This window comes from Taudactylus pleione, unplaced genomic scaffold, assembly GCF_031769625.1.
Source record: "Taudactylus pleione unplaced genomic scaffold, aTauple2 ptg000460l, whole genome shotgun sequence".
Classification (NCBI taxonomy): domain Eukaryota; kingdom Metazoa; phylum Chordata; class Amphibia; order Anura; family Myobatrachidae; genus Taudactylus; species Taudactylus pleione.
Window position 1 is genome coordinate 1722160 of NW_028284862.1, and position 26577 is coordinate 1748736.

The 26577-nt window shown below is 47.6% G+C and overlaps 1 protein-coding gene across 4 annotated transcripts in view; it reads right to left on the reverse strand.

The window, feature by feature from the left end:
* The window catches only part of MROH1 (maestro heat like repeat family member 1), a 402469-nt gene that overhangs the window by 57197 nt on the left and 318695 nt on the right, over positions 1-26577 (reverse strand). For all 4 annotated transcript variants that reach the window (XM_088448594.1, XM_088448595.1, XM_088448596.1 and 1 more), the window contains 6 exons: positions 23670-23816; positions 23406-23594; positions 21675-21830; positions 21461-21595; positions 18391-18493; positions 16368-16433 (listed from right to left, as the gene is read on the reverse strand). In XM_088448594.1, the coding sequence (XP_088304720.1) occupies positions 16368-16433; positions 18391-18493; positions 21461-21595; positions 21675-21830; positions 23406-23594; positions 23670-23816 (796 nt within the window). The remainder of the gene's footprint in view (positions 1-16367; positions 16434-18390; positions 18494-21460; positions 21596-21674; positions 21831-23405; positions 23595-23669; positions 23817-26577) is intronic.

Genomic DNA, 26577 nt, shown 5'->3' on the forward strand with positions numbered 1-26577 from the left:
GGGGTAATTACACACTATGTAACCAGACACATCACATGGATGAGAGCCCCCGGGGTAATTACACACTATGTAACCAGACACATCACATAGATGAGAGTCACCGGGGTAATTACCCACTATGTAACCAGACACATCACATAGATGAGAGTCACCGGGGTAATTACCCACTATGTAACCAGACACATCACATAGATGAGAGTCACCGGGGTAATTACACACTATGTAACCAGACACATCACATGAATGAGAGTCACTGAGCGGTGGAGACACCGGGGTAATTACACACTATGTAACCAGACACATCACATGGATGAGAGTCACTGAGTGGTGGAGACACCGGGGTAATTACACACTATGTAACCAGACACATCACATGGATGAGAGTCACTGATCGGTGGAGACACCGGGGTAATTACACACTATGTAACCAGACACATCACATGGATGAGAGTCACCGGGGTAATTACCCACTATGTAACCACACACATCACATGGATGAGAGTCACCGGGGTAATTACACACTATGTAACCAGACATATCACATGGATGAGAGTCACTGAGCGGTGGAGACACCGGGGTAATTACACACTATGTAACCAGACACATCACATGGATGAGAGTCACTGAGCGGTGGAGACACCGGGGTAATTACACACTATGTAACCAGACACATCACATGGATGAGAGTCACTGAGCGGTGGAGACACCGGGGTAATTACACACTATGTAACCAGACACATCACATGGATGAGAGTCACTGAGCGGTGGAGACACCGGGGTAATTACCCACTATGTAACCAGACACATCACATGGATGAGAGCCCACGGGGTAATTACACACTATGTAATCAGACACATCACATGGATGAGAGCCCCCGGGGTAATTACACACTATGTAACCAGACACATCACATAGATGAGAGTCACCGGGGTAATTACCCACTATGTAACCAGACACATCACATAGATGAGAGTCACCGGGGGAATTACCCACTATGTAACCAGACACATCAAATGGATGAGAGTCACCGAGGTATTTACACACTATGTAACCAGACACATCACATGAATGAGAGTCACTGAGCGGTGGAGACACCGGGGTAATTACACACTATGTAACCAGACACATCACATGGATGAGAGTCACTGAGTGGTGGAGACACCGGGGTAATTACCCACTATGTAACCACACACATCACATGGATGAGAGTCACCGGGGTAATTACACACTATGTAACCAGACATATCACATGGATGAGAGTCACTGAGCGGTGGAGACACCGGGGTAATTACACACTATGTAACCAGACACATCACATGGATGAGAGTCACTGGGGTAATTACACACTATGTAACCAGACACATCACATGGATGAGAGTCACTGAGCGGTGGAGACACCGGGGTAATTACACACTATGTAACCAGACACATCACATGGATGAGAGTCACTGAGCGGTGGAGACACCGGGGTAATAACACACTATGTAACCAGACACATCACATGGATGAGAGTCACCGGGGTAATTACACACTATGTAACCAGACACATCACATGGATGAGAGTCACTGAGCGGTGGAGACACCGGGGTAATTACACACTATGTAACCAGACACATCACATGGATGAGAGTCTCTGAGCGGTGGAGACACCGGGGTAATAACACACTATGTAACCAGACACATCACATGGATGAGAGTCACCGGGGTAATTACACACTATGTAACCAGACACATCACATGGATGAGAGTCACCGGGGTAATTACACACTATAACCAGACACATCACATGGATGAGAGTCACCGACCGGTGGAGACACCGGGGTAATTACACACTATGTAACCAGACACATCACATGGATGAGAGTCACTGAGCGGTGGAGACACCGGGGTAATTACACACTATGTAACCAGACACATCACATGGATGAGAGTCACTGAGTGGTGGAGACACCGGGGTAATTACCCACTATGTAACCAGACACATCACATGGATGAGAGTCACCGGGGTAATTACCCACTATGTAACCACACACATCACATGGATGAGAGTCACCGGGGTAATTACCCACTATGTAACCAGACACATCACATAGATGAGAGTCACCGGGGTAATTACCCACTATGTAACCAGACACATCACACGGATGAGAGTCACCGGGGTAATTACACACTATGTAACCAGACACATCACACGGATGAGAGTCACCGGGGTAATAACAAACTATGTAACCAGACACATCACATGGATGAGAGCCCCCGGGGTAATTACACACTATGTAACCAGACACATCACATGGATGAGAGCCCACGGGGTAATTACACACTATGTAACCAGACACATCACATGGATGAGAGCCCACGGGGTAATTACACACTATGTAACCAGACACATCACATGGATGAGAGCCCCCGGGGTAATTACACACTATGTAACCAGACACATCACATAGATGAGAGTCACCGGGGTAATTACCCACTATGTAACCAGACACATCACATAGATGAGAGTCACCGGGGTAATTACCCACTATGTAACCAGACACATCACATAGATGAGAGTCACCGGGGTAATTACACACTATGTAACCAGACACATCACATGAATGAGAGTCACTGAGCGGTGGAGACACCGGGGTAATTACACACTATGTAACCAGACACATCACATGGATGAGAGTCACTGAGTGGTGGAGACACCGGGGTAATTACACACTATGTAACCAGACACATCACATGGATGAGAGTCACTGATCGGTGGAGACACCGGGGTAATTACACACTATGTAACCAGACACATCACATGGATGAGAGTCACCGGGGTAATTACCCACTATGTAACCACACACATCACATGGATGAGAGTCACCGGGGTAATTACACACTATGTAACCAGACATATCACATGGATGAGAGTCACTGAGCGGTGGAGACACCGGGGTAATTACACACTATGTAACCAGACACATCACATGGATGAGAGTCACTGAGCGGTGGAGACACCGGGGTAATTACACACTATGTAACCAGACACATCACATGGATGAGAGTCACTGAGCGGTGGAGACACCGGGGTAATTACACACTATGTAACCAGACACATCACATGGATGAGAGTCACTGAGCGGTGGAGACACCGGGGTAATAACACACTATGTAACCAGACACATCACATGGATGAGAGTCACCGGGGTAATTACACACTATGTAACCAGACACATCACATGGATGAGAGTCACCGGGGTAATTACACACTATAACCAGACACATCACATGGATGAGAGTCACCGACCGGTGGAGACACCGGGGTAATTACCCACTATGTAACCAGACACATCACATGGATGAGAGCCCACGGGGTAATTACACACTATGTAATCAGACACATCACATGGATGAGAGCCCCCGGGGTAATTACACACTATGTAACCAGACACATCACATAGATGAGAGTCACCGGGGTAATTACCCACTATGTAACCAGACACATCACATAGATGAGAGTCACCGGGGGAATTACCCACTATGTAACCAGACACATCAAATGGATGAGAGTCACCGAGGTATTTACACACTATGTAACCAGACACATCACATGAATGAGAGTCACTGAGCGGTGGAGACACCGGGGTAATTACACACTATGTAACCAGACACATCACATGGATGAGAGTCACCGGGGTAATTACACACTATGTAACCAGACATATCACATGGATGAGAGTCACTGAGCGGTGGAGACACCGGGGTAATTACACACTATGTAACCAGACACATCACATGGATGAGAGTCACTGGGGTAATTACACACTATGTAACCAGACACATCACATGGATGAGAGTCACTGAGCGGTGGAGACACCGGGGTAATTACACACTATGTAACCAGACACATCAAATGGATGAGAGTCACCGAGGTATTTACACACTATGTAACCAGACACATCACATGGATGAGAGTCACTGAGTGGTGGAGACACCGGGGTAATTACCCACTATGTAACCACACACATCACATGGATGAGAGTCACCGGGGTAATTACACACTATGTAACCAGACATATCACATGGATGAGAGTCACTGAGCGGTGGAGACACCGGGGTAATTACACACTATGTAACCAGACACATCACATGGATGAGAGTCACTGGGGTAATTACACACTATGTAACCAGACACATCACATGGATGAGAGTCACTGAGCGGTGGAGACACCGGGGTAATTACACACTATGTAACCAGACACATCACATGGATGAGAGTCACTGAGCGGTGGAGACACCGGGGTAATAACACACTATGTAACCAGACACATCACATGGATGAGAGTCACCGGGGTAATTACACACTATGTAACCAGACACATCACATGGATGAGAGTCACTGAGCGGTGGAGACACCGGGGTAATTACACACTATGTAACCAGACACATCACATGGATGAGAGTCTCTGAGCGGTGGAGACACCGGGGTAATAACACACTATGTAACCAGACACATCACATGGATGAGAGTCACCGGGGTAATTACACACTATGTAACCAGACACATCACATGGATGAGAGTCACCGGGGTAATTACACACTATAACCAGACACATCACATGGATGAGAGTCACCGACCGGTGGAGACACCGGGGTAATTACACACTATGTAACCAGACACATCACATGGATGAGAGTCACTGAGCGGTGGAGACACCGGGGTAATTACACACTATGTAACCAGACACATCACATGGATGAGAGTCACCGGGGTAATTACACACTATGTAACCAGACACATCACATGGATGAGAGTCACTGAGCGGTGGAGACACCGGGGTAATTACACACTATGTAACCAGACACATCACATGGATGAGAGTCACTGAGCGGTGGAGACACCGGGGTAATTACACACTATGTAACCAGACACATCACATGGATGAGAGTCACTGAGCGGTGGGGACACCGGGGTAATTACACACTATGTAACCAGACACATCACATGGATGAGAGTCACTGAGCGGTGGAGACACCGAGGTAATTACACACTATGTAACCAGACACATCACATGGATGAGAGTCACTGAGCGGTGGAGACACCGGGGTAATTACACACTATGTAACCAGGCACATCACATGGATGAGAGTCACTGAGTGGTGGAGACACCGGGGTAATTACACACTATGTAATCAGACACATCACATGGATGAGAGTCACTGAGCGGTGGAGACACCGGGGTAATTACACACTATGTAACCAGACATCACATGGATGAGAGTCACTGAGCGGTGGAGACACCGGGGTAATTACACACTATGTAACCAGACACATCACATGGATGAGAGTCACTGAGCTGGTGGAGACACCGGGGTAATAATTACCCACTATGTAACCAGACACATCACATGGATGAGAGTCACCGGGGTAATTACACACTATGTAACCAGACACATCACATGGATGAGAGTCACCGGGGTAATTACACACTATAACCAGACACATCACATGGATGAGAGTCACCGACCGGTGGAGACACCGGGGTAATTACCCACTATGTAACCAGACACATCACATGGATGAGAGTCACTGAGTGGTGGAGACACCGGGGTAATTACACACTATGTAACCAGACACATCACATGGATGAGAGTCACTGAGCGGTGGAGACACCGGGGTAATTACACACTATGTAACCAGACACATCACATGGATGAGAGTCACTGAGCGGTGGAGACACCGGGGTAATTACACACTATGTAACCAGACATCACATGGATGAGAGTCACCGGGGTAATTACACACTATGTAACCACACACATCACATGGATGAGAGTCACCGGGGTAATTACACACTATAACCAGACACATCACATGGATGAGAGTCACCGACCGGTGGAGACACCGGGGTAATTACCCACTATGTAACCAGACACATCACATGGATGAGAGTCACCGAGCGGTGGAGACACCGGGGTAATTACCCACTATGTAACCAGACACATCACATGGATGAGAGTCACCGGGGTAATTACACACTATGTAACCAGACACATCACATGGATGAGAGTCACTGAGCGGTGGAGACACCGGGGTAATTACACACTATGTAACCAGACACATCACATGGATGAGAGTCACTGAGCGGTGGAGACACCGGGGTAATTACACACTATGTAACCAGACACATCACATGGATGAGAGTCACTGAGCTGGTGGAGACACCGGGGTAATAATTACCCACTATGTAACCAGACACATCACATGGATGAGAGTCACCGGGGTAATTACACACTATGTAACCAGACACATCACATGGATGAGAGTCACCGGGGTAATTACACACTATAACCAGACACATCACATGGATGAGAGTCACCGACCGGTGGAGACACCGGGGTAATTACCCACTATGTAACCAGACACATCACATGGATGAGAGTCACTGAGTGGTGGAGACACCGGGGTAATTACACACTATGTAACCAGACACATCACATGGATGAGAGTCACTGAGCGGTGGAGACACCGGGGTAATTACACACTATGTAACCAGACACATCACATGGATGAGAGTCACTGAGCGGTGGAGACACCGGGGTAATTACACACTATGTAACCAGACATCACATGGATGAGAGTCACCGGGGTAATTACACACTATAACCAGACACATCACATGGATGAGAGTCACCGACCGGTGGAGACACCGGGGTAATTACCCACTATGTAACCAGACACATCACATGGATGAGAGTCACCGAGCGGTGGAGACACCGGGGTAATTACCCACTATGTAACCAGACACATCACATGGATGAGAGTCACCGGGGTAATTACACACTATGTAACCAGACACATCACATGGATGAGAGTCACTGAGCGGTGGAGACACCGGGGTAATTACACACTATGTAACCAGACACATCACATGGATGAGAGTCACTGAGCGGTGGAGACACCAGGGTAATTACACACTATGTAACCTCAAGACCATGCCGAACGGTGTCTGCAATACTAATGGTTGATCCCTGAAATGGGGACAAGTGATCACTGGTAACTGCACTGTTATCCTTACAGTGACCAGCCACACACATACACAGGACACAAGACACACACACAGGACACACATACAGGCACACGGCACACAGGATACACACAGGCACATCTACACACACATACACAGGATAAACACACAGGAGCAGGCACACAACACACACATACATACGCACAGGACACACATACACAGGAGAGACGCACAGGCATACACATGACACTCACACATGCATAGACACAAATACACAAGACACACGCACACACATACACAGGACACACGCACAGGCAGATCTACACAGGACACACACATACACAGGACACACACACAGGACATACACAGTATACACACACAGCCACAAACATGCACAGGACACACTCGCATACACAGCATACACACACACATACACACATACACAGGACACACACATACACAGGATAAACGCACAGACACACATACACAGGACAATAATGAGACGCCCACTTGTATAGTCTTGCAGGTGTGCAAATCAGTCTCAGTGCGTCTATAGATGCAGCATCGGAACTTGCACCAACCCTACAGCAGGTGCAGTGTGTACGTCTGGGTACGGCGTCCTGTGTGAGCGGCTGTGCGCCTTTATACTCCGCAACACACTTGAACCTTTATACTGAGCAACACACCTGAGCCTTTATACTCAGCAACACACCAGCGCCTCTATACTCAGCAACACACCTGCGCCTCTATACTCAGCAACACACCTGCGCCTCTATACTCAGCAACACACCTGCGCCTCTATACTCAGCAACACACCTGCGCCTCTATACTCAGCAACACACCTGCGCCTCTATACTCAGCAAAACACCTGCGCCTCTATACTCAGCAAAACACCTGCGCCTCTATACTCAGCAACACACCTGCACCTGCCTAGCTCCCCCAGGAACACCACTAATAGCACACTCCCTGCGCCTGCCTAGCTCCCCCAGGAACACCACTAATACCACACTCCCTGCGCCTGCCTAGCTCCCCCAGGAACACCACTAATAGCACACTCCCTGCGCCTGCCTAGCTCCCCCAGGAACACCACTAATAGCACACTCCCTGCGCCTGCCTAGCTCCCCCAGGAACACAACTAATACCACACTCCCTGCGCCTGCCTAGCTCCCCCAGGAACACCACTAATAGCACACTCCCTGCGCCTGCCTAGCTCCCCCAGGAACACCACTAATAGCACACTCCCTGCGCCTGCCTAGCTCCCCCAGGAACACAACTAATAGCACACTCCCTGCGCCTGCCTAGCTCCCCCAGGAACACCACTAATACCACACTCCCTGCACCAAATTCCTTCTGCGTCTCTGTGCAGTAACAATAGACATATGCTCAATACTTACAGCATCAGCCTACAGCGCTAATATCAGCATAATGTGCAACACAGAATCAGGCCCATAGTCAAACGCACACACACAATGTACACACACACACACACACATAATGTACACACACAAACACAATGTACACACTCAGGACACACACACAATGTACACACTCAGAACACACACAATGTACACACTCACATCACACACAATGTACACACTCACATCACACACAATGTACACACTCAGGTCAAACACACAATGTACACACAGGTCACACACACATAATGTACACACTCCGCTCACACACACATAATGTACACACTCAAGTCACACACACACAATGTACACACAGCTCACACACATTATGTACACACTCAGGTCACACACACTCAGGTCACACACACATAATGTACACACTCCGCTCACACACACATAATGTACACACTCAAGTCACACACACACAATGTACACACAGCTCACACACATTATGTACACACTCAGGTCACACACACTCAGGTCACACACACATAATGTACACACTCAGGTCTCACACACATACATAATGTACACACTCAGGTCACACACACAATGTACACACTCAGGTCACACAGACACATAATATACACACTAATCTCACACACTCAGCTCACACACACACACACAATGTACACACTCAGCTCACACACACACAATGTACACACTCAAGTCACACACACACTCAGGTCACACACACATAATGTACACACTCAGGTCTCACACACACAATGTACACACTCAGATCACACACACACATAATGTACACACTCAGGTCACACACACACAAATAATGTACACACTCAGCTCACACACAATGTACACACTCAGGTCACACACACACAATGTACACACTCAGGTCACACACAATGTACACACTCAGGTCACACACACACAATGTACACACTCAGGTCACACACACACACAATGTACACACTCAGGTCACACACACAATATACACACAGGTCACACACATAATGTACACACTCAGCTCACACACATAATGTAGTTAGAGTGTCTACATTGTGTGTATGTGAGCTGAGTGTGTATTTTGTGTGTGTGACCTGAGTGTGTACATGTGTGTGACCTGAGTGTGTACATTATGTGTGAGAGCTGAGTGTGTACATTGTGTGTACATTATTTGTGTGTGTGACCTAAGTGTGTACATTACGTTTGTGTGTGACCTGAGTGTGTGTGTATACATTACGTGTGTGTGTGACCTGAGTGTGTGTGTATACATTACGTGTGTGTGAGCTGACTGTTTACATTATGTGTGTGTGCTGAGTGTGTATGTTAACAGTCAGCTCACACACATAATGTAGTTTGTGTGTGACCTGAGTGTGTATATTGTGTGTTTGTGTGAACTTAGCTCACATACACACAATGTACACACTAATTTCACACAAACACACAATATACACACTCAGCTCACACACACGTAATGTATACAGTCAGCTCTCACACATAATGTACACACAGGTCACACACACAATGTACACACATACAATGTACACACTCAGGTCACACACACAATATACACACTCAGGTCACGCACACACATAATGTACACACTCAGCTCACACACAAATAAAATATACACACTCAGCTCACACACACAATATACACACTCAGGTCACACACACAATATACACACTCAGGTCACGCACACAATATACACACTCAGCTCACACACAAATAAAATATACACACTCAGGTCACACACACAATATACACACTCAGGTCACACACACAATATACACACTCAGGTCACGCACACAATATACACACTCAGGTCACACACACAATATACACACTCAGGTCACACACACATAATGTACACACTCAGGTCACACACAATGTACACACTCAGGTCACACACACACAAATAATGTACACACTCAGGTCACACACACACAAATAATGTACACACTCAGCTCACACACAATGTATACACTCAGGTCACACACAATGTACACACTCAGGTCACACACAATGTACACACTCAGGTCACACACACACAATGTACACACTCAGGTCACACACACACAATGTACACACTCAGGTCACACACACACACACACAATGTACACACTCAGGTCACACACACACACAATGTACACACTCAGGTCACACACACACACAATGTACACACTCAGGTCACACACACACACAATGTACACACTCAGGTCACACACACAATATACACACTCAGCTCACACACATGTACACACTCAGGTCACACACACAATATACACACTCAGGTCACACACACACACACACACTCAGCTCACACACACACAATGTACACACTCAGCTTACACACATAATGTAGTTAGAGTGTCTACATTGTGTGTATGTGAGCTGAGTGTGTATTTTGTGTGTGTGTGTGACCTGAGTGTATATTGTGTGTGTGACCTGAGTGTGTACATTACGTGTGTGTGAGCTGACTGTTTACATTATGTGTGTGTGCTGAGTGTGTATGTTAACAGTCAGCTCACACACATAATGTAGTTTGTGTGTGACCTGAGTGTGTATATTGTGTGTTTGTGTGAACTTAGCTCACATACACACAATGTACACACTAATTTCACACAAACACACAATATACACACTCAGGTCACACACATAATGTAAACAGTCAGCTCACACACATAATGTACACTCAGCTCACACAAATGTATACACTCAGCTCTCACACATAATGTACACACTCAGGTCACGCACACACACAATGTACACACTCAGCTCACACACACGTAATGTATACACACACACTCAGGTCACACACACGTAATGTACACGCTCAGATCACACACAAATAAAATATACACACTCAGGTCACACACACATAATGTACACTCAGGTCACACTCACACACACAATGTAAACATGGTGCTCAGCAGTAATACCAACCCATCTGTTTCAGTAATTTCACGTCTGGGGACAGGATTTCCATATACAAAGCTTCCTCTTCAGGTCACCAGACATATAATAATGTTACAGAACATTAACCCTACATTCCCCTTGTATTTCTGTGATGTAATACTGAGGGCACTCAGACACTGTTAGACATTTCTTTCTATCTATTTGTTATCCCAGACCATCCTGTCAATCTTATTCACATAATACACCAAGAACTTAAGGGGGGAATTATAACGGTGAGGGATGAGTGACGCACTTGGGGGTGTAGTATAACGGTGAGAGATGAGTAATGCACTTGGGGATGTAGTATAACGGTGAGGGATGAGTGACGCACTTGGGGGTGTAGTATAACGGTGAGAGATGAGTAATGCACTTGGGGGTGTAGTATAACGGTGAGGGATGAGTGACGCACTTGGGGATGTAGTATAACGGTGAGGGATGAGTGACGCACTTGGGGGTGTAGTATAACGGTGAGAGATGAGTAATGCACTTGGGGGTGTAGTATAACGGTGAGGGATGAGGGACGCACTTGGGGGTGTAGTATAACGGTGAGGGATGAGTGACGCACTTGGGGGTGTAGTATAACGGTGAGGGATGAGTGACGCACTTGGGGGTGTAGTATAACGGTGAGGGATGAGTGACGCACTTGGGGGTGTAGAATAACGGTGAGGGATGAGTGATGCACTTGGGGGTGTAGTATAACGGTGAGGGATGAGTGATGCACTTGGGGGTGTAGTATAACAGTGAGGGATGAGTGATGCACTTGGGGGTGTAGTATAACGGTGAGGGATGAGGGACGCACTTGGGGGTGTAGTATAACGGTGAGGGATGAGGGACGCACTTGGGGGTGTAGTATAACGGTGAGAGATGAGTAATGCACTTGGGGGTGTAGTATAACGGTGAGGGATGAGTGATGCACTTGGGGGTGTAGTATAACGGTGAGGGATGAGGGACGCACTTGGGGGTGTAGTATAACGGTGAGGGATGAGTGACGCACTTGGGGGTGTAGTATAACGGTGAGGGATGAGTGACGCACTTGGGGGTGTAGTATAACGGTGAGGGATGAGTGACGCACTTGGGGGTGTAGTATAACGGTGAGGGATGAGTGACGCACTTGGGGGTGTAGAATAACGGTGAGGGATGAGTGACGCACTTGGGGGTGTAGTATAACGGTGAGGGATGAGTGACGCACTTGGGGGTGTAGTATAACGGTGAGGGATGAGTGACGCACTTGGGGGTGTAGTATAACGGTGAGGGATGAGGGACGCACTTGGGGGTGTAGTATAACGGTGAGGGATGAGGGACGCACTTGGGGGTGTAGTATAACGGTGAGGGATGAGGGACGCACTTGGGGGTGTAGTATAACGGTGAGGGATGAGTGATGCACTTGGGGGTGTAGTATAACGGTGAGGGATGAGTGACGCACTTGGGGGTGTAGAATAACGGTGAGGGATGAGTGATGCACTTGGGGGTGTAGTATAACGGTGAGGGATGAGTGACGCACTTGGGGGTGTAGTATAACGGTGAGGGATGAGGGACGCACTTGGGGGTGTAGTATAACGGTGAGGGATGAGGGACGCACTTGGGGGTGTAGTATAACGGTGAGGGATGAGGGACGCACTTGGGGGTGTAGTATAACGGTGAGGGATGAGGGACGCACTTGGGGGTGTAGTATAACGGTGAGGGATGAGGGACGCACTTGGGGGAGTAGTATAACGGTGAGGGATGAGTGATGCACTTGGGGATGTAGTATAACGGTGAGGGATGAGTGATGCACTTGGGGGTGTAGTATAACGGTGAGGGATGAGTGATGCACTTGGGGATGTAGTATAACGGTGAGGGATGTGTGAAGCACTTGGGGGTGTAGTATAACGGTGAGGGATGAGTGACGCACTTGGGGGTGTAGTATAACGGTGAGGGATGAGTGATGCACTTGGGGATGTAGTATAACGGTGAGGGATGTGTGAAGCACTTGGGGGTGTAGTATAACGGTGAGGGATGAGGGACGCACTTGGGGGTGTAGTATAACGGTGAGGGATGAGGGACGCACTTGGGGGTGTAGTATAACGGTGAGGGATGAGTGATGCACTTGGGGATGTAGTATAACGGTGAGGGATGAGGGACGCACTTGGGGGTGTAGTATAACAGTGAGGGATGAGTGATGCACTTGGGGGTGTAGAATAACGGTGAGGGATGAGTGACGCACTTGGGGGTGTAGTATAACGGTGAGGGATGAGGGACGCACTTGGGGGTGTAGTATAACGGTGAGGGATGAGTGATGCACTTGGGGGTGTAGTATAACGGTGAGGGATGAGTGATGCACTTGGGGGTGTAGTATAACGGTGAGGGATGAGTGATGCACTTGGGGGTGTAGTATAACGGTGAGGGATGAGTGACGCACTTGGGGGTGTAGTATAACGGTGAGGGATGAGTGATGCACTTGGGGGTGTAGTATAACGGTGAGGGATGAGTGATGCACTTGGGGGTGTAGTATAACGGTGAGGGATGAGTGACGCACTTGGGGGTGTAGTATAACGGTGAGGGATGAGGGACGCACTTGGGGGTGTAGTATAACGGTGAGGGATGAGGGACGCACTTGGGGGTGTAGTATAACGGTGAGGGATGAGTGATGCACTTGGGGGTGTAGTATAACGGTGAGGGATGAGTGATGCACTTGGGGGTGTAGTATAACGGTGAGGGATGAGTGATGCACTTGGGGGTGTAGTATAACGGTGAGGGATGAGTGACGCACTTGGGGGTGTAGTATAACGGTGAGGGATGAGGGACGCACTTGGGGATGTAGTATTACGGTGAGGGATGAGTGACGCACTTGGGGGTGTAGTATAACGGTGAGGGATGAGTGATGCACTTGGGGATGTAGTATAACGGTGAGAGATGAGTGACGCACTTGGGGATGTAGTATAACGGTGAGGGATGTGTGATGCCCTTGGGGGTGTAGTATAACGGTGAGGGATGAGTGACGCACTTGGGGGTGTAGTATAACGGTGAGGGATGAGTGACGCACTTGGGGGTGTAGTATAACGGTGAGGGATGAGTGATGCACTTGGGGGTGTAGTATAACGGTGAGGGATGAGTGATGCACTTGGGGGTGTAGTATAACGGTGAGGGATGAGTGATGCACTTGGGGTGTAGTATAACGGTGAGGGATGAGGGATGCACTTGGGGGTGTAGTATAACGGTGAGGGATGAGGGATGCACTTGGGGGTGTAGTATAACGGTGAGGGATGAGGGATGCACTTGGGGATGTAGTATAACGGTGAGGGATGAGGGATGCACTTGGGGATGTAGTATAACGGTGAGGGATGAGGGATGCACTTGGGGATGTAGTATAACGGTGAGGGATGAGGGATGCACTTGGGGATGTAGTATAACGGTGAGGGATGAGTGATGCACTTGGGGTGTAGTATAACGGTGAGGGATGAGTGATGCACTTGGGGGTGTAGTATAACGGTGAGGGATGAGTGATGTACTTGGGGGTGTAGTATAACGGTGAGGGCTGTGTGGGGATGTGCCATAGAGGTGATTGGATGTCAGAGGCAGGATAGTACATACATGCAGAGAAAGTACACGTCAGAGGCAGGACCGTGGTCATATGTAATGTCTGTCCCCAGAACCCGCTCCCCAATTTCTGCACAGACTAGAGAGCATGTTCTCAGCCACGCCGCTCCTGCTACTCTCGGGGAGATAACGTGCTCTCTTACAGGTAACATGTAGGCACTATATAAATACTGTATGATAACGTGCTCTCTTACAGGTAACATGTAGGCACTATATAAATACTGTATGATAACGTGCTCTCTTACAGGTAACATGTAGGCACTATATAAATACTGTATGATAACGTGCTCTCTTACAGGTAACATGTAGGCACTATATAAATACTGTATGATAACGTGCTCTCTTACAGGTAACATGTAGGCACTATATAAATACTGTATGATAACGTGCTCTCTTACAGGTAACATGTAGGCACTGTATAAATACTGTATGATAACGTGCTCTCTTACAGGTAACATGTAGGCACTATATAAATACTGTATGATAACGTGCTCTCTTACAGGTAACATGTAGGCACTATATAAATACTGTATGATAACGTGCTCTCTTACAGGTAACATGTAGGCACTATATAAATACTGTATGATAACGTGCTCTCTTACAGGTAACATGTAGGCACTATATAAATACTGTATGATAACGTGCTCTCTTACAGGTAACATGTAGGCACTATATAAATACTGTATGATAACGTGCTCTCTTACAGGTAACATGTAGGCACTATATAAATACTGTATGATAACGTGCTCTCTTACAGGTAACATGTAGGCACTATATAAATACTGTATGATAACGTGCTCTCTTACAGGTAACATGTAGGCACTATATAAATACTGTATGGTAACGTGCTCTCTTACAGGTAACATGTAGGCACTATATAAATACTGTATGGTAACGTGCTCTCTTACAGGTAACATGTAGGCACTATATAAATACTGTATGATAACGTGCTCTCTTACAGGTAACATGTAGGCACTATATAAATACTGTATGATAACGTGCTCTCTTACAGGTAACATGTAGGCACTATATAAATACTGTATGATAACGTGCTCTCTTACAGGTAACATGTAGGCACTATATAAATACTGTATGATAACGTGCTCTCTTACAGGTAACATGTAGGCACTATATAAATACTGTATGATAACGTGCTCTCTTACAGGTAACATGTAGGCACTGTATAAATACTGTATGATAACGTGCTCTCTTACAGGTAACATGTAGGCACTATATAAATACTGTATGATAACGTGCTCTCTTACAGGTAACATGTAGGCACTATATAAATACTGTATGATAACGTGCTCTCTTACAGGTAACATGTAGGCACTGTATAAATACTGTATGATAACGTGCTCTCTTACAGGTAACATGTAGGCACTATATAAATACTGTATGATAACGTGAATAATAATGGTGCATGTAACACTGGGAACTTACAAGTCACCAGATGATCTAAATCTACAAGATTACACTGATCCTTCTGTATGTGCAGCACCAAGAACCCTGCAGGGGAAGCAGAATATTAGGTCAGAGAGATACAGCGGGAACAGTACAGACCCCCTTCTGTCACCCTGCAGTGGGAGGGGCAGTCTCCATGTCTCATAGCTCCTCTCTGTCTGTGTCACCCTGCAGTGGGAGGGACAGTCTCCATGTCTCATAGCTCCTCTGTCTGTGTCACCCTGCAGTGGGAGGGGCAGTCTCCATGTCTCATAGCTCCTCTGTCTGTGTCACCCTGCAGTGGGAGGGGCAGTCTCCATGTCTCATAGCTCCTCTGTCTGTGTCACCCTGCAGTGGGAGGGGCAGTCTGTGTCTCATAGCTCCTCTCTGTCTTTGTCACCCTGCAGTGGGAGGGGCAGTCTCCATGTCTCATAGCTCCTCTCTGTGTCACCCTGCAGTGGGAGGGGCAGTCTGTGTCTCATAGCTCCTCTCTGTCTTTGTCACCCTGCAGTGGGAGGGGCAGTCTCGATGTCCCATAGCTCCTCCCTGTCTGTGTCACCCTGCAGTGGGAGGGGCAGTCTCCATGTCTCATAGCTCCTCCCTGTCTGTCACCCTGCAGTGGGAGGGGCATTCTCCATGTCCCATAGCTCCTCCCTGTCTGTGTCACCCTGCAGTGGGAGGGGCAGTCTCCATGTCTCATAGCTCCTCCCAGTCTGTTACCCTGCAGTGGGAGGGACAGTCTCCATGTCTCATAGATCCTCCCTGTCTGTCACCCTGCAGTGGGAGGGACAGTCTCCATGTCTCATAGCTCTTCTCTGTCTGTGTCACCCTGCAGTGGGAGGGGCAGTCTCCATGTCTCATAGCTCCTCCCTGTCTGTCACCCTGCAGTGGGAGGGGCAGTCTCCATGTCTCATAGCTCCTCCCTGTCTGTCACCCTGCAGTGGGAGGGACAGTCTCCATGTCTCATAGCTCCTCCCTGTCTGTCACCCTGCAGTGGGAGGGACAGTCTCCATGTCTCATAGCTCCCTTCTGTCTATGTCACCCTGCAGTGGGAGGGGCAGTCTCCATGTCCCATAGCTCCTCCCTGTCTGTCACCCTGCAGTGGGAGGGGCATTCTCCATGTCCCATAGCTCCTCCCTGTCTGTGTCACCCTGCAGTGGGAGGGGCAGTCTCCATGTCTCATAGCTCCTCCCAGTCTGTTACCCTGCAGTGGGAGGGACAGTCTCCATGTCTCATAGATCCTCCCTGTCTGTCACCCTGCAGTGGGAGGGGCAGTCTCCATGTCTCATAGCTCCTCTCTGTCTGTGTCACCCTGCAGTGGGAGTTGCAGTCTCCGTGTCCCATAGCTCCTCCCTGTCTGTGTCACCCTGCAGTGGGAGGGGCAGTCTCCGTGTCTCATAGCTCCTCCCTGTCTGTCACCCTGCAGTGGGAGGGGCAGTCTCCATGTCTCATAGCTCCTCCCTGTCTGTCACCCTGCAGTGGGAGGGGCAGTCTCCATGTCTCATAGCTCCTCCCTGTCTGTCACCCTGCAGTGGGAAGGGCAGTCTCCATGTCCCATAGCTCCTCTGTCTTTGTCACCCTGCAGTGGGAGGGGCAGTCTCCATGTCTCATAGCTCCTCTCTGTCTGTGTCACCCTGCAGTGGGAGGGGCAGTCTCCGTTTCTCATAACTCCTCTCTGTCTGTGTCACCCTGCAGTGGGAGGGGCAGTCTCCATGTCTCATGGCTCCACCCTGTCTGTCACCCTGCAGTGGGAGGGGCAGTCTCCATGTCTCATAGCTCCACCCTGTCTGTCACCCTGCAGTGGGAGGGGCAGTCTCCATGTCCCATAGCTCCTCCCTGTCTGTGTCACCCTGCAGTGGGAGGGACTCTAGGTCTCACAGCTCCTCCCTGTCTGTGTCACCCTGCAGTGGGAGGGATTCTAGATCTCATAGCTCCTCCCTGTCTGTGTCACCCTGCAGTGGGAGGGACTCCTGTCCGTGACACAACATCCATATGAGCAAGCCACATGTAGAAAGCATGGTACCTATGAACATGGGAGCAGCTGCTCGGATATCCGGCCAGATACTCTTGAAGTAGGCGATGTTGGTCTGGACGAGCCGAGAGATCATGTCGGGATAACCCTGTAACTACACACAGAGATTTATAGCTCAGACCCCCATACACTGAGAGATTAATAGCTCAGACCCCCCATACACAGAGATTTATAGCTCAGACCCCCATACAATGAGAGATTTATAGCTCAGACCCCCATACAATGAGAGATTTATAGCTCAGACCCCCATACACAGAGAGATTTATAGCTCAGACCCCCATACAATGAGAGATTTATAGCTCAGACCCCCATACACAGAGAGATTTATAGCTCAGGCCCCATACACAGAGAGATTTATAGCTCAGACCCCATACAAAGAGAGATTTATAGCTCAGACCCCCCATACACAGAGAGATTTATAGCTCAGACCCCCATACACAGAGAGATTTATAGCTCAGACCCCATACACAGAGAGATTTATAGCTCAGACCCCCATACACAGAGAGATTTATAGCTCAGACCCCCATACACAGGGAGATTTATAGCTCAGACCCCATGGAGTTAGAGATTTATAGCTCAGACCCCATGGAGTGAGAGATTTATAGCTCAGACCCCATGGAGTGAGAGATTTATAGCTCAGACCCCATGGAGAGATTTATAGCTCAGGCCCCATACACAGAGAGATTTATAGCTCAGACCCCCATACACAGAGAGATTTATAGCTCAGGCCCCCATAAATAGAAAGATTTATAGCTCAGGCCCCATACACAGAGAGATTTATAGCTCAGACCCCATGGAGTGAGAGATTTATAGCTCAGGCCCCCATACACAGAGAGATTTATAGCTCAGACCACATAGAATGAGAGATTTATAGCTCAGACCCCATACACAGAGAGATTTATAGCTCAGACCCCATACACAGAGAGATTTATAGCTCAGGCCCCATACACAGAGATTTATAGCTCAGACCCCATGGAGAGATTTATAGCTCAGGCCCCATACACAGAGAGATTTATAGCTCAGACCCCCATACACAGAGAGATTTATAGCTCAGGCCCCCATAAATAGAAAGATTCATAGCTCAGGCCCCATACACAGAGAGATTTATAGCTCAGACCCCATGGAGTGAGAGATTTATAGCTCAGGCCCCCATACACAGAGAGATTTATAGCTCAGACCCCATAGAATGAGAGATTTATAGCTCAGACCCCATGGAGTGATTTATAGCTCAGACCCCCATACACAGAGAGATTTATAGCACAGACCCCATGGAGTGAATGCAGTAACACACGATGAGGTAATTCCTCCAGCACATAGTAATAACATGTCACTGTATCATGGTGATCGCTGGCAAATTACCTCCACCCTCCATTATCCGTGATAAAGAAAAAAGTGTCAGTAATAATATAGAGATGCGTACCTCTGCCGATAAAGGTGCCAACGTATCCCGCCATGCGACTTGCCGCGCACGCCATGGTATGCAATGCTGCGGCAGTGATCGCACCATGCAATCCTATGGATCACGGGTGCGAAAGCAGTGCGCATGTTCGGGGGCGCGATTTGCCATTCAAGGACACATCTCTATAATGTACAGAATAATATATAATGTACAGGAAAGAACAGCACACGGTATGTTACACACTCAGATGTACAGGAGAGCACAGCACACGGTATGTTACACACACAGATGTACAGGAGAGCACAGCACACGGTATGTTACACACACAGATGTACAGGAGAGCACAGCACACGGTATGTTACACACTGAGATGTACAGGAGAGCTCAGCACACGGTATGTTACACACTCAGATGTACAGGAGAGCACAGCACACGGTATGTTACACACACAGATGTACAGGAGAGCACAGCACACGGTATGTTACACACACAGATGTTCAGGAGAGCACAGCACACGGTATGTTACACACACAGATGTACAGGAGAGCACAGCACACGGTATGTTACACACACAGATGTACAGGAGAGCACAGCACACGGTATGTTACACACTGAGATGTACAGGAGAGCACAGCGCACGGTATGTTACACACACAGATGTACAGGAGAACACAGCACACGGTATGTTACACACACAGATGTACAGGAGAGCACAGCACACGGTATGTTACACACACAGATGTACAGGAGAGCACAGCACACGGTATGTTACACACACAGATGTACAGGAGAGCACAGCACACGGTATGTTACACACACAGATGTACAGGAGAGCACAGCACACGGTATGTTACACACACAGATGTACAGGAGAGCACAGCACACGGTATGTTACACACACAGATGTACAGGAGAGCACAGCACACGGTATGTTACACACACAGATGTACAGGAGAGCACAGCACACGGTATGTTACACACACAGATGTACAGGAGAGCACAGCACACGGTGTGTTACACACTGAGATGTACAGGAGAACACAGCACACGGTATGTTACACACACAGATGTACAGGAGAGCACAGCACACGGTATGTTACACACACAGATGTACAGGAGAGCACAGAACACGGTAGGTTACACACACAGATGTACAGGAGAGCACAGCGCACGGTATGTTACACACACAGATGTACAGGACAGCACAGCACACGGTATGTTACACACACAGATGTACAGGAGAGCACAGCACACGGTATGTTACACACACAGATGTACAGGACAGCACAGCACACGGTATGTTACACACACAGATGTACAGGAGAGCACAGCGCACGGTATGTTACACACACAGATGTACAGGACAGCACAGCACACGGTATGTTACACACACAGATGTACAGGACAGCACAGCACATGGTATGTTACACACACAGATGTACAGGAGAGCACAGCACACGGTATGTTACACACACAGATGTACAGGAGAGCACAGCGCACGGTATGTTACACACTCCCTTGTACAGGACAGCATGACATATGGTATGTAACGTAATAGACAGAAGGACACGGCCGCCATACATTACCACCTCTCACACTGCCCACACACGTCGTACTGTGCCCGGACTATGGTGCCCCAGCATGAGCCCTGTGGGTCCTTACCAGGTGCTTGCAGACATTATTCATGAACTCCCCGTAGTGCAGGCCTCTGTCTGGGTGCAGGTGGGCAAGGAACATGTCCGCCAGGCTCTGGTTCTTTATATTTGGGGCACACATCTGCAGAGCAAATTTACATGCCTGAAACATAGAAAAGCAGAGACAAGTCATGTCTGCGGCCGATGCAGAGTCCGTAGCTACACCCCATTATCATGCTTACCTTCACCACATCTGGTTTAGGGTCCTGCAGGTGGAGAAGTAACGTCACAAGACCATTCAGGATCTGCTCAAACAGAACCTCCTCACTCCACCCAGAGCTGAGCCTGGTCAGGTTCCCAAACAGCATAATGGAGGCTTTACGCAAATCCTCTTTCTCCTGAAAAACACCCCAGAAACGAGCGGGAGGATTAGTAACCCCGACGCCTCCGTCTGAGAGATACAGAGGAAAATAGCCGTTATGATGTGTCCCGATGTGCTCCTAGCACATACTACATATCTCTACATTGCCAATAACCTCAACATCACGCCAGAATGAGGGTAACTCCAAGGTACCACTCGGCCAGGGTAAGATACGTATTTATACATTTTACAGTTAGACAATAGGTGGTGAGACAGACAGACGAGAGAATGATGAGAAGACAGACGGCCAGCAGTACACCAGAGACATTGGGGGAATGTAATACACAGAGAGACTATAGGTGGTGAGACAGACAGACGAGATAATGGTGACAAGACAGACGGCCAGCAGAACATCAGAGACATTGGGGGAATGTAATATAAGACAGAGAGACTATAGGTGGTGAGACAGACAGATGAGAGAATGGTGAGAAGACACATGGCCAGCAGAACACCAGAGACATTGGGGGATGTAATACAGGACAGAGAGACTATAGGTGGTGAGACAGACAGACAAGAGAATGGTGAGAAGACAGACAGCCAGCAGTACACCAGAGACATTGGGGGGATGTAATACAGGACAGAGACAAAATAGGTGGTGAGACAGACAGACAGGTCACCAGCAGTACACCAGAGACATTGGGGGAATGTAATATAAGACAGAGAGACTATAGGTGGTGAGACAGACAGACAGGTCACCAGCAGAACACCAGTGACATTGGGGGAATGTAATATAAGACAGAGAGACTATAGGTGGTGAGACAGACAGACGAGAGATTGGTGAGAAGACAGACGGCCAGCAGAACACCAGAGACATTGGGGGAATGTAATACAGGACAGAGAGACTATAGGTGGTGAGACAGACAGACAAGAGAATGGTGACAAGACAGACGGCCAGCAGAACACTAGAGACATTGGGGGAATGTAATACAGGACAGAGAGACAATAGGTGGTGAGACAGAGAGATGAGAGAATGGTGAGAAGACAGACGGCCAGCAGAACACCAGTGATATTGGGGGAATGTAATATAAGACAGAGAGACTATAGGTGGTGAGACAGACAGACGAGAGATTGGTGAGAAGACAGACGGCCAGCAGAACACCAGAGACATTGGGGGAATGTAATACAGGACAGAGAGACAATAGGTGGTGAGACAGACAGATGAGAGAATGGTGACAAGATAGACGGCCAGCAGAACACCAGAGACATAGGGGGAATGTAATACAGGACAGAGACACAATAGGTGGTGAGACAGACAGACGAGAGAATGGTGAGAAGACAGACGGCCAGCAGAACACCAGAGACATTGGGGGAATGTAATACAGGACAGAGAGACTATAGGTGGTGAGAGAGACAGATGAGAGAATGGTGACAAGATAGATGGCCAGCAGAACACCAGAGACATTGGGGGAATGTAATATAAGACAGAGAGACTATAGGTGGTGAAACAGATAGACGAGAGAATGGTGAGAAGACACATGGCTAGCAGAACACCAGAGACACTGGGGGATGTAATACAGGACAGAGCTGAGGTCATTAAATGCCATTTACTCACATGGTCAAAGAAGGGTCTGATGCGGATGGCTGTGTGGATGAGGAGGGAGCGCATGTCTTTGTCCTCCACATGTGGGAGGAGGTTAGAGAGACTGGACATTGCCTCCCGGGTCACTATATGGTCGGGGTCCTCCCGATCATCCATTGCGTTGATCATAGAAGTAAGGAGGTGGGATCCATTTTTACGCACCTGTAATTACACATATAAGTGATAGAGAGCAACTTCTGACAATCCACCAGGGGGCGCACAAGTAGCGGGCCTGACCTTATCGGGGTACCCAGCTGCAATGTTCCCCAAGCCGCGAATGGCTAACATGCGCACGATGACGCTGCTGTCCTTCAGCCGGCTGGTCATGTTGTCCATTAGGGGTTCCAGGAAGAAGAGGTCACTGAGGTCATTGCTCTGCAGGAGCTGGACAGAGAGATGGACGCAGTCAGCACAGAGGCCGCAGCAACACACAATGGGGTAATAAGCCCCTGAGTGAGCAGTAAGGCTGACACTCTAATAGTGTGCTCCCAGAATGAGCAGGTACCCTACTAACGTATGACTCTCTGCAACCAGAACGTGTCCTGAGCACAGAGATCTACAGCTAATATACAGTCCACACATACCTAGCCGTGTTACATGTTCTGTATTTAACACTTATGCAGGAAGTTACCAATTGTACCGTAACATCAGGAAATTCATGAGTATTAATGAGGAGGGGAACAAACCATGTACTGTCAGCAGCCTGGTCACTGATTCTGTGACATCAGCGGACTGTCAGCTATCAGTTCATTGGCTCTGAATGGTCACATGAGCACAGTCACAGGAACTCCGCCCACAACTGCAGCTACAATTACATAACGCCTAAAGCATTTATGTAACAAGACATTTACTGAGCGCGCTCTATGCCGGGATGGACCACCCAGCATGCATAGAGGTGGGAGACCTATCCACATGGCTTAATACATGTAGCTGTCTCGTTTGTGAAGCTTTGTTCTCCCATTACTCAAAGCAATCCAAGGAAAGTGCTTTATGGAGATCCGAAATGGGTTCTACTATTGTTATATACAGCCTTACTGGTCTGGTACTGGGACATAAGGACAGGGACTCTGTACTACTCTCAGGGACTACAGGACCTGTATCCATCATACACAGCCTTACTGGTCTGGTGCTGGGACATAATAAGGACAGGGACTCTGTACTACTCTTAGGGACTACAGGACCCGTATCCATCATACACAGCCTTACTGGTCTGGCGCTGGGATATAATAAGGATAGGGACACTACACACTGAGCCTGGCCTCTGTAGATTGGAATGATAGACCTGGTTAGGGTCCCCCCTGCCCATAAGGACTGTGTAGGTGTGGGAGAAGGGTAACAGACGGCACCAGGCTTTGTCCTGTGTGATAAATGAGGCCCTGCCAGACTCGCTCACTGCTGCCTCAGCTACTCCTGTTACAGACGTGTCCAGGGAGAGCGGCTCAGCAGGAGATGATGGATTTTTCCATGAGCCTGAAGTCCTGGCAGGGCCCCATATAGAGCTGACGCTGGATGTGTGATATGCTGTAACTTCCCGGCTCTGGGTAACACTATGGACGATGGAGGAGCGGGGACACTATCCCTCATATTACAGGTGCCCGGTGTGTCTCAATATACTCAGTATGCTGCTGGCAGGGAAGTGAGGTGCAGTGCAGGACACTGGGATAGCCCTGTTATACACTGCAGCTAGGTCTATATAACCTTATAATAAAGCACAGTAATACACATACATACAGCTAGGTCTATATAGCCCTATAATAAAGCACAATAATACACATACACACAGCTAGGTCTATATAGCCCTATAATAAAGCACAGTAATACAAATACACACAGCTAGGTCTATATAGCCCTATAATAAAGCACAGTAATACACATACACACAGCTAGGTCTATATAGCCCTATAATAAAGCACAATAATACACATACACACAGCTAGGTCTATATAGCCCTATAATAAAGCACAGTAATACACATACACACAGCTAGGTCTATATAGCACTATAATAAAGCACAGTAATACACATACACACAGCTAGGTCTATATAGCCCTATAATAAAGCACAGTAATACAAATACACACAGCTAGGTCTATATAGCCCTATAATAAAGCACAGTAATACACATACACACAGCTAGGTCTATATAGCCCTATAATAAAGCACAGTAATACACATACACACAGCTAGGTCTATATAGCCCTATAATAAAGCACAGTAATACAAATACACACAGCTAGGTCTATATAGCCCTATAATAAAGCACAGTAATACACATACATACAGCTAGGTCTATATAGCCCTATAATAAAGCACAGTAATACACATACACACAGCTAGGTCTATATAGCCCTATAATAAAGCACAGTAATACAAATACACACAGCTAGGTCTATATAGCCTTATAATAAAGCACAGTAATACACATACACACAGCTAGGTCTATATAGCCCTATAATAAAGCACAGTAATACACATACACACAGCTAGGTCTATATAGCCCTATAATAAAGCACAGTAATACACATACATACAGCTAGGTCTATATAGCCCTATAATAAAGCACAGTAATACACATACACACAGCTAGGTCTATATAGCCCTATAATAAAGCACAGTAATACACATACACACAGCTAGGTCTATATAGCCCTATAATAAAGCACAGTAATACACATACACACAGCTAGGTCTATATAGCCCTATAATAAAGCACAGTAATACACATACATACAGCTAGGTCTATATAGCCCTATAATAAAGCACAGTAATACACATACATACAGCTAGGTCTATATAGCCCTATAATAAAGCACAGTAATACACATACACACAGCTAGGTCTATATAGCCCTATAATAAAGCACAGTAATACAAATACATACAGCTAGGTCTATATAGCCCTATAATAAAGCACAGTAATACACATACATACAGCTAGGTCTATATAACCCTATAATAAAGCACAGTAATACACATACACACAGCTAGGTCTATATAGCCCTATAATAAAGCACAGTAATACACATACACACAGCTAGGTCTATATAGCCCTATAATAAAGCACAGTAATACACATACACACAGCTAGGTCTATATAGCCCTATAATAAAGCACAGTAATACACATACACACAGCTAGGTCTATAT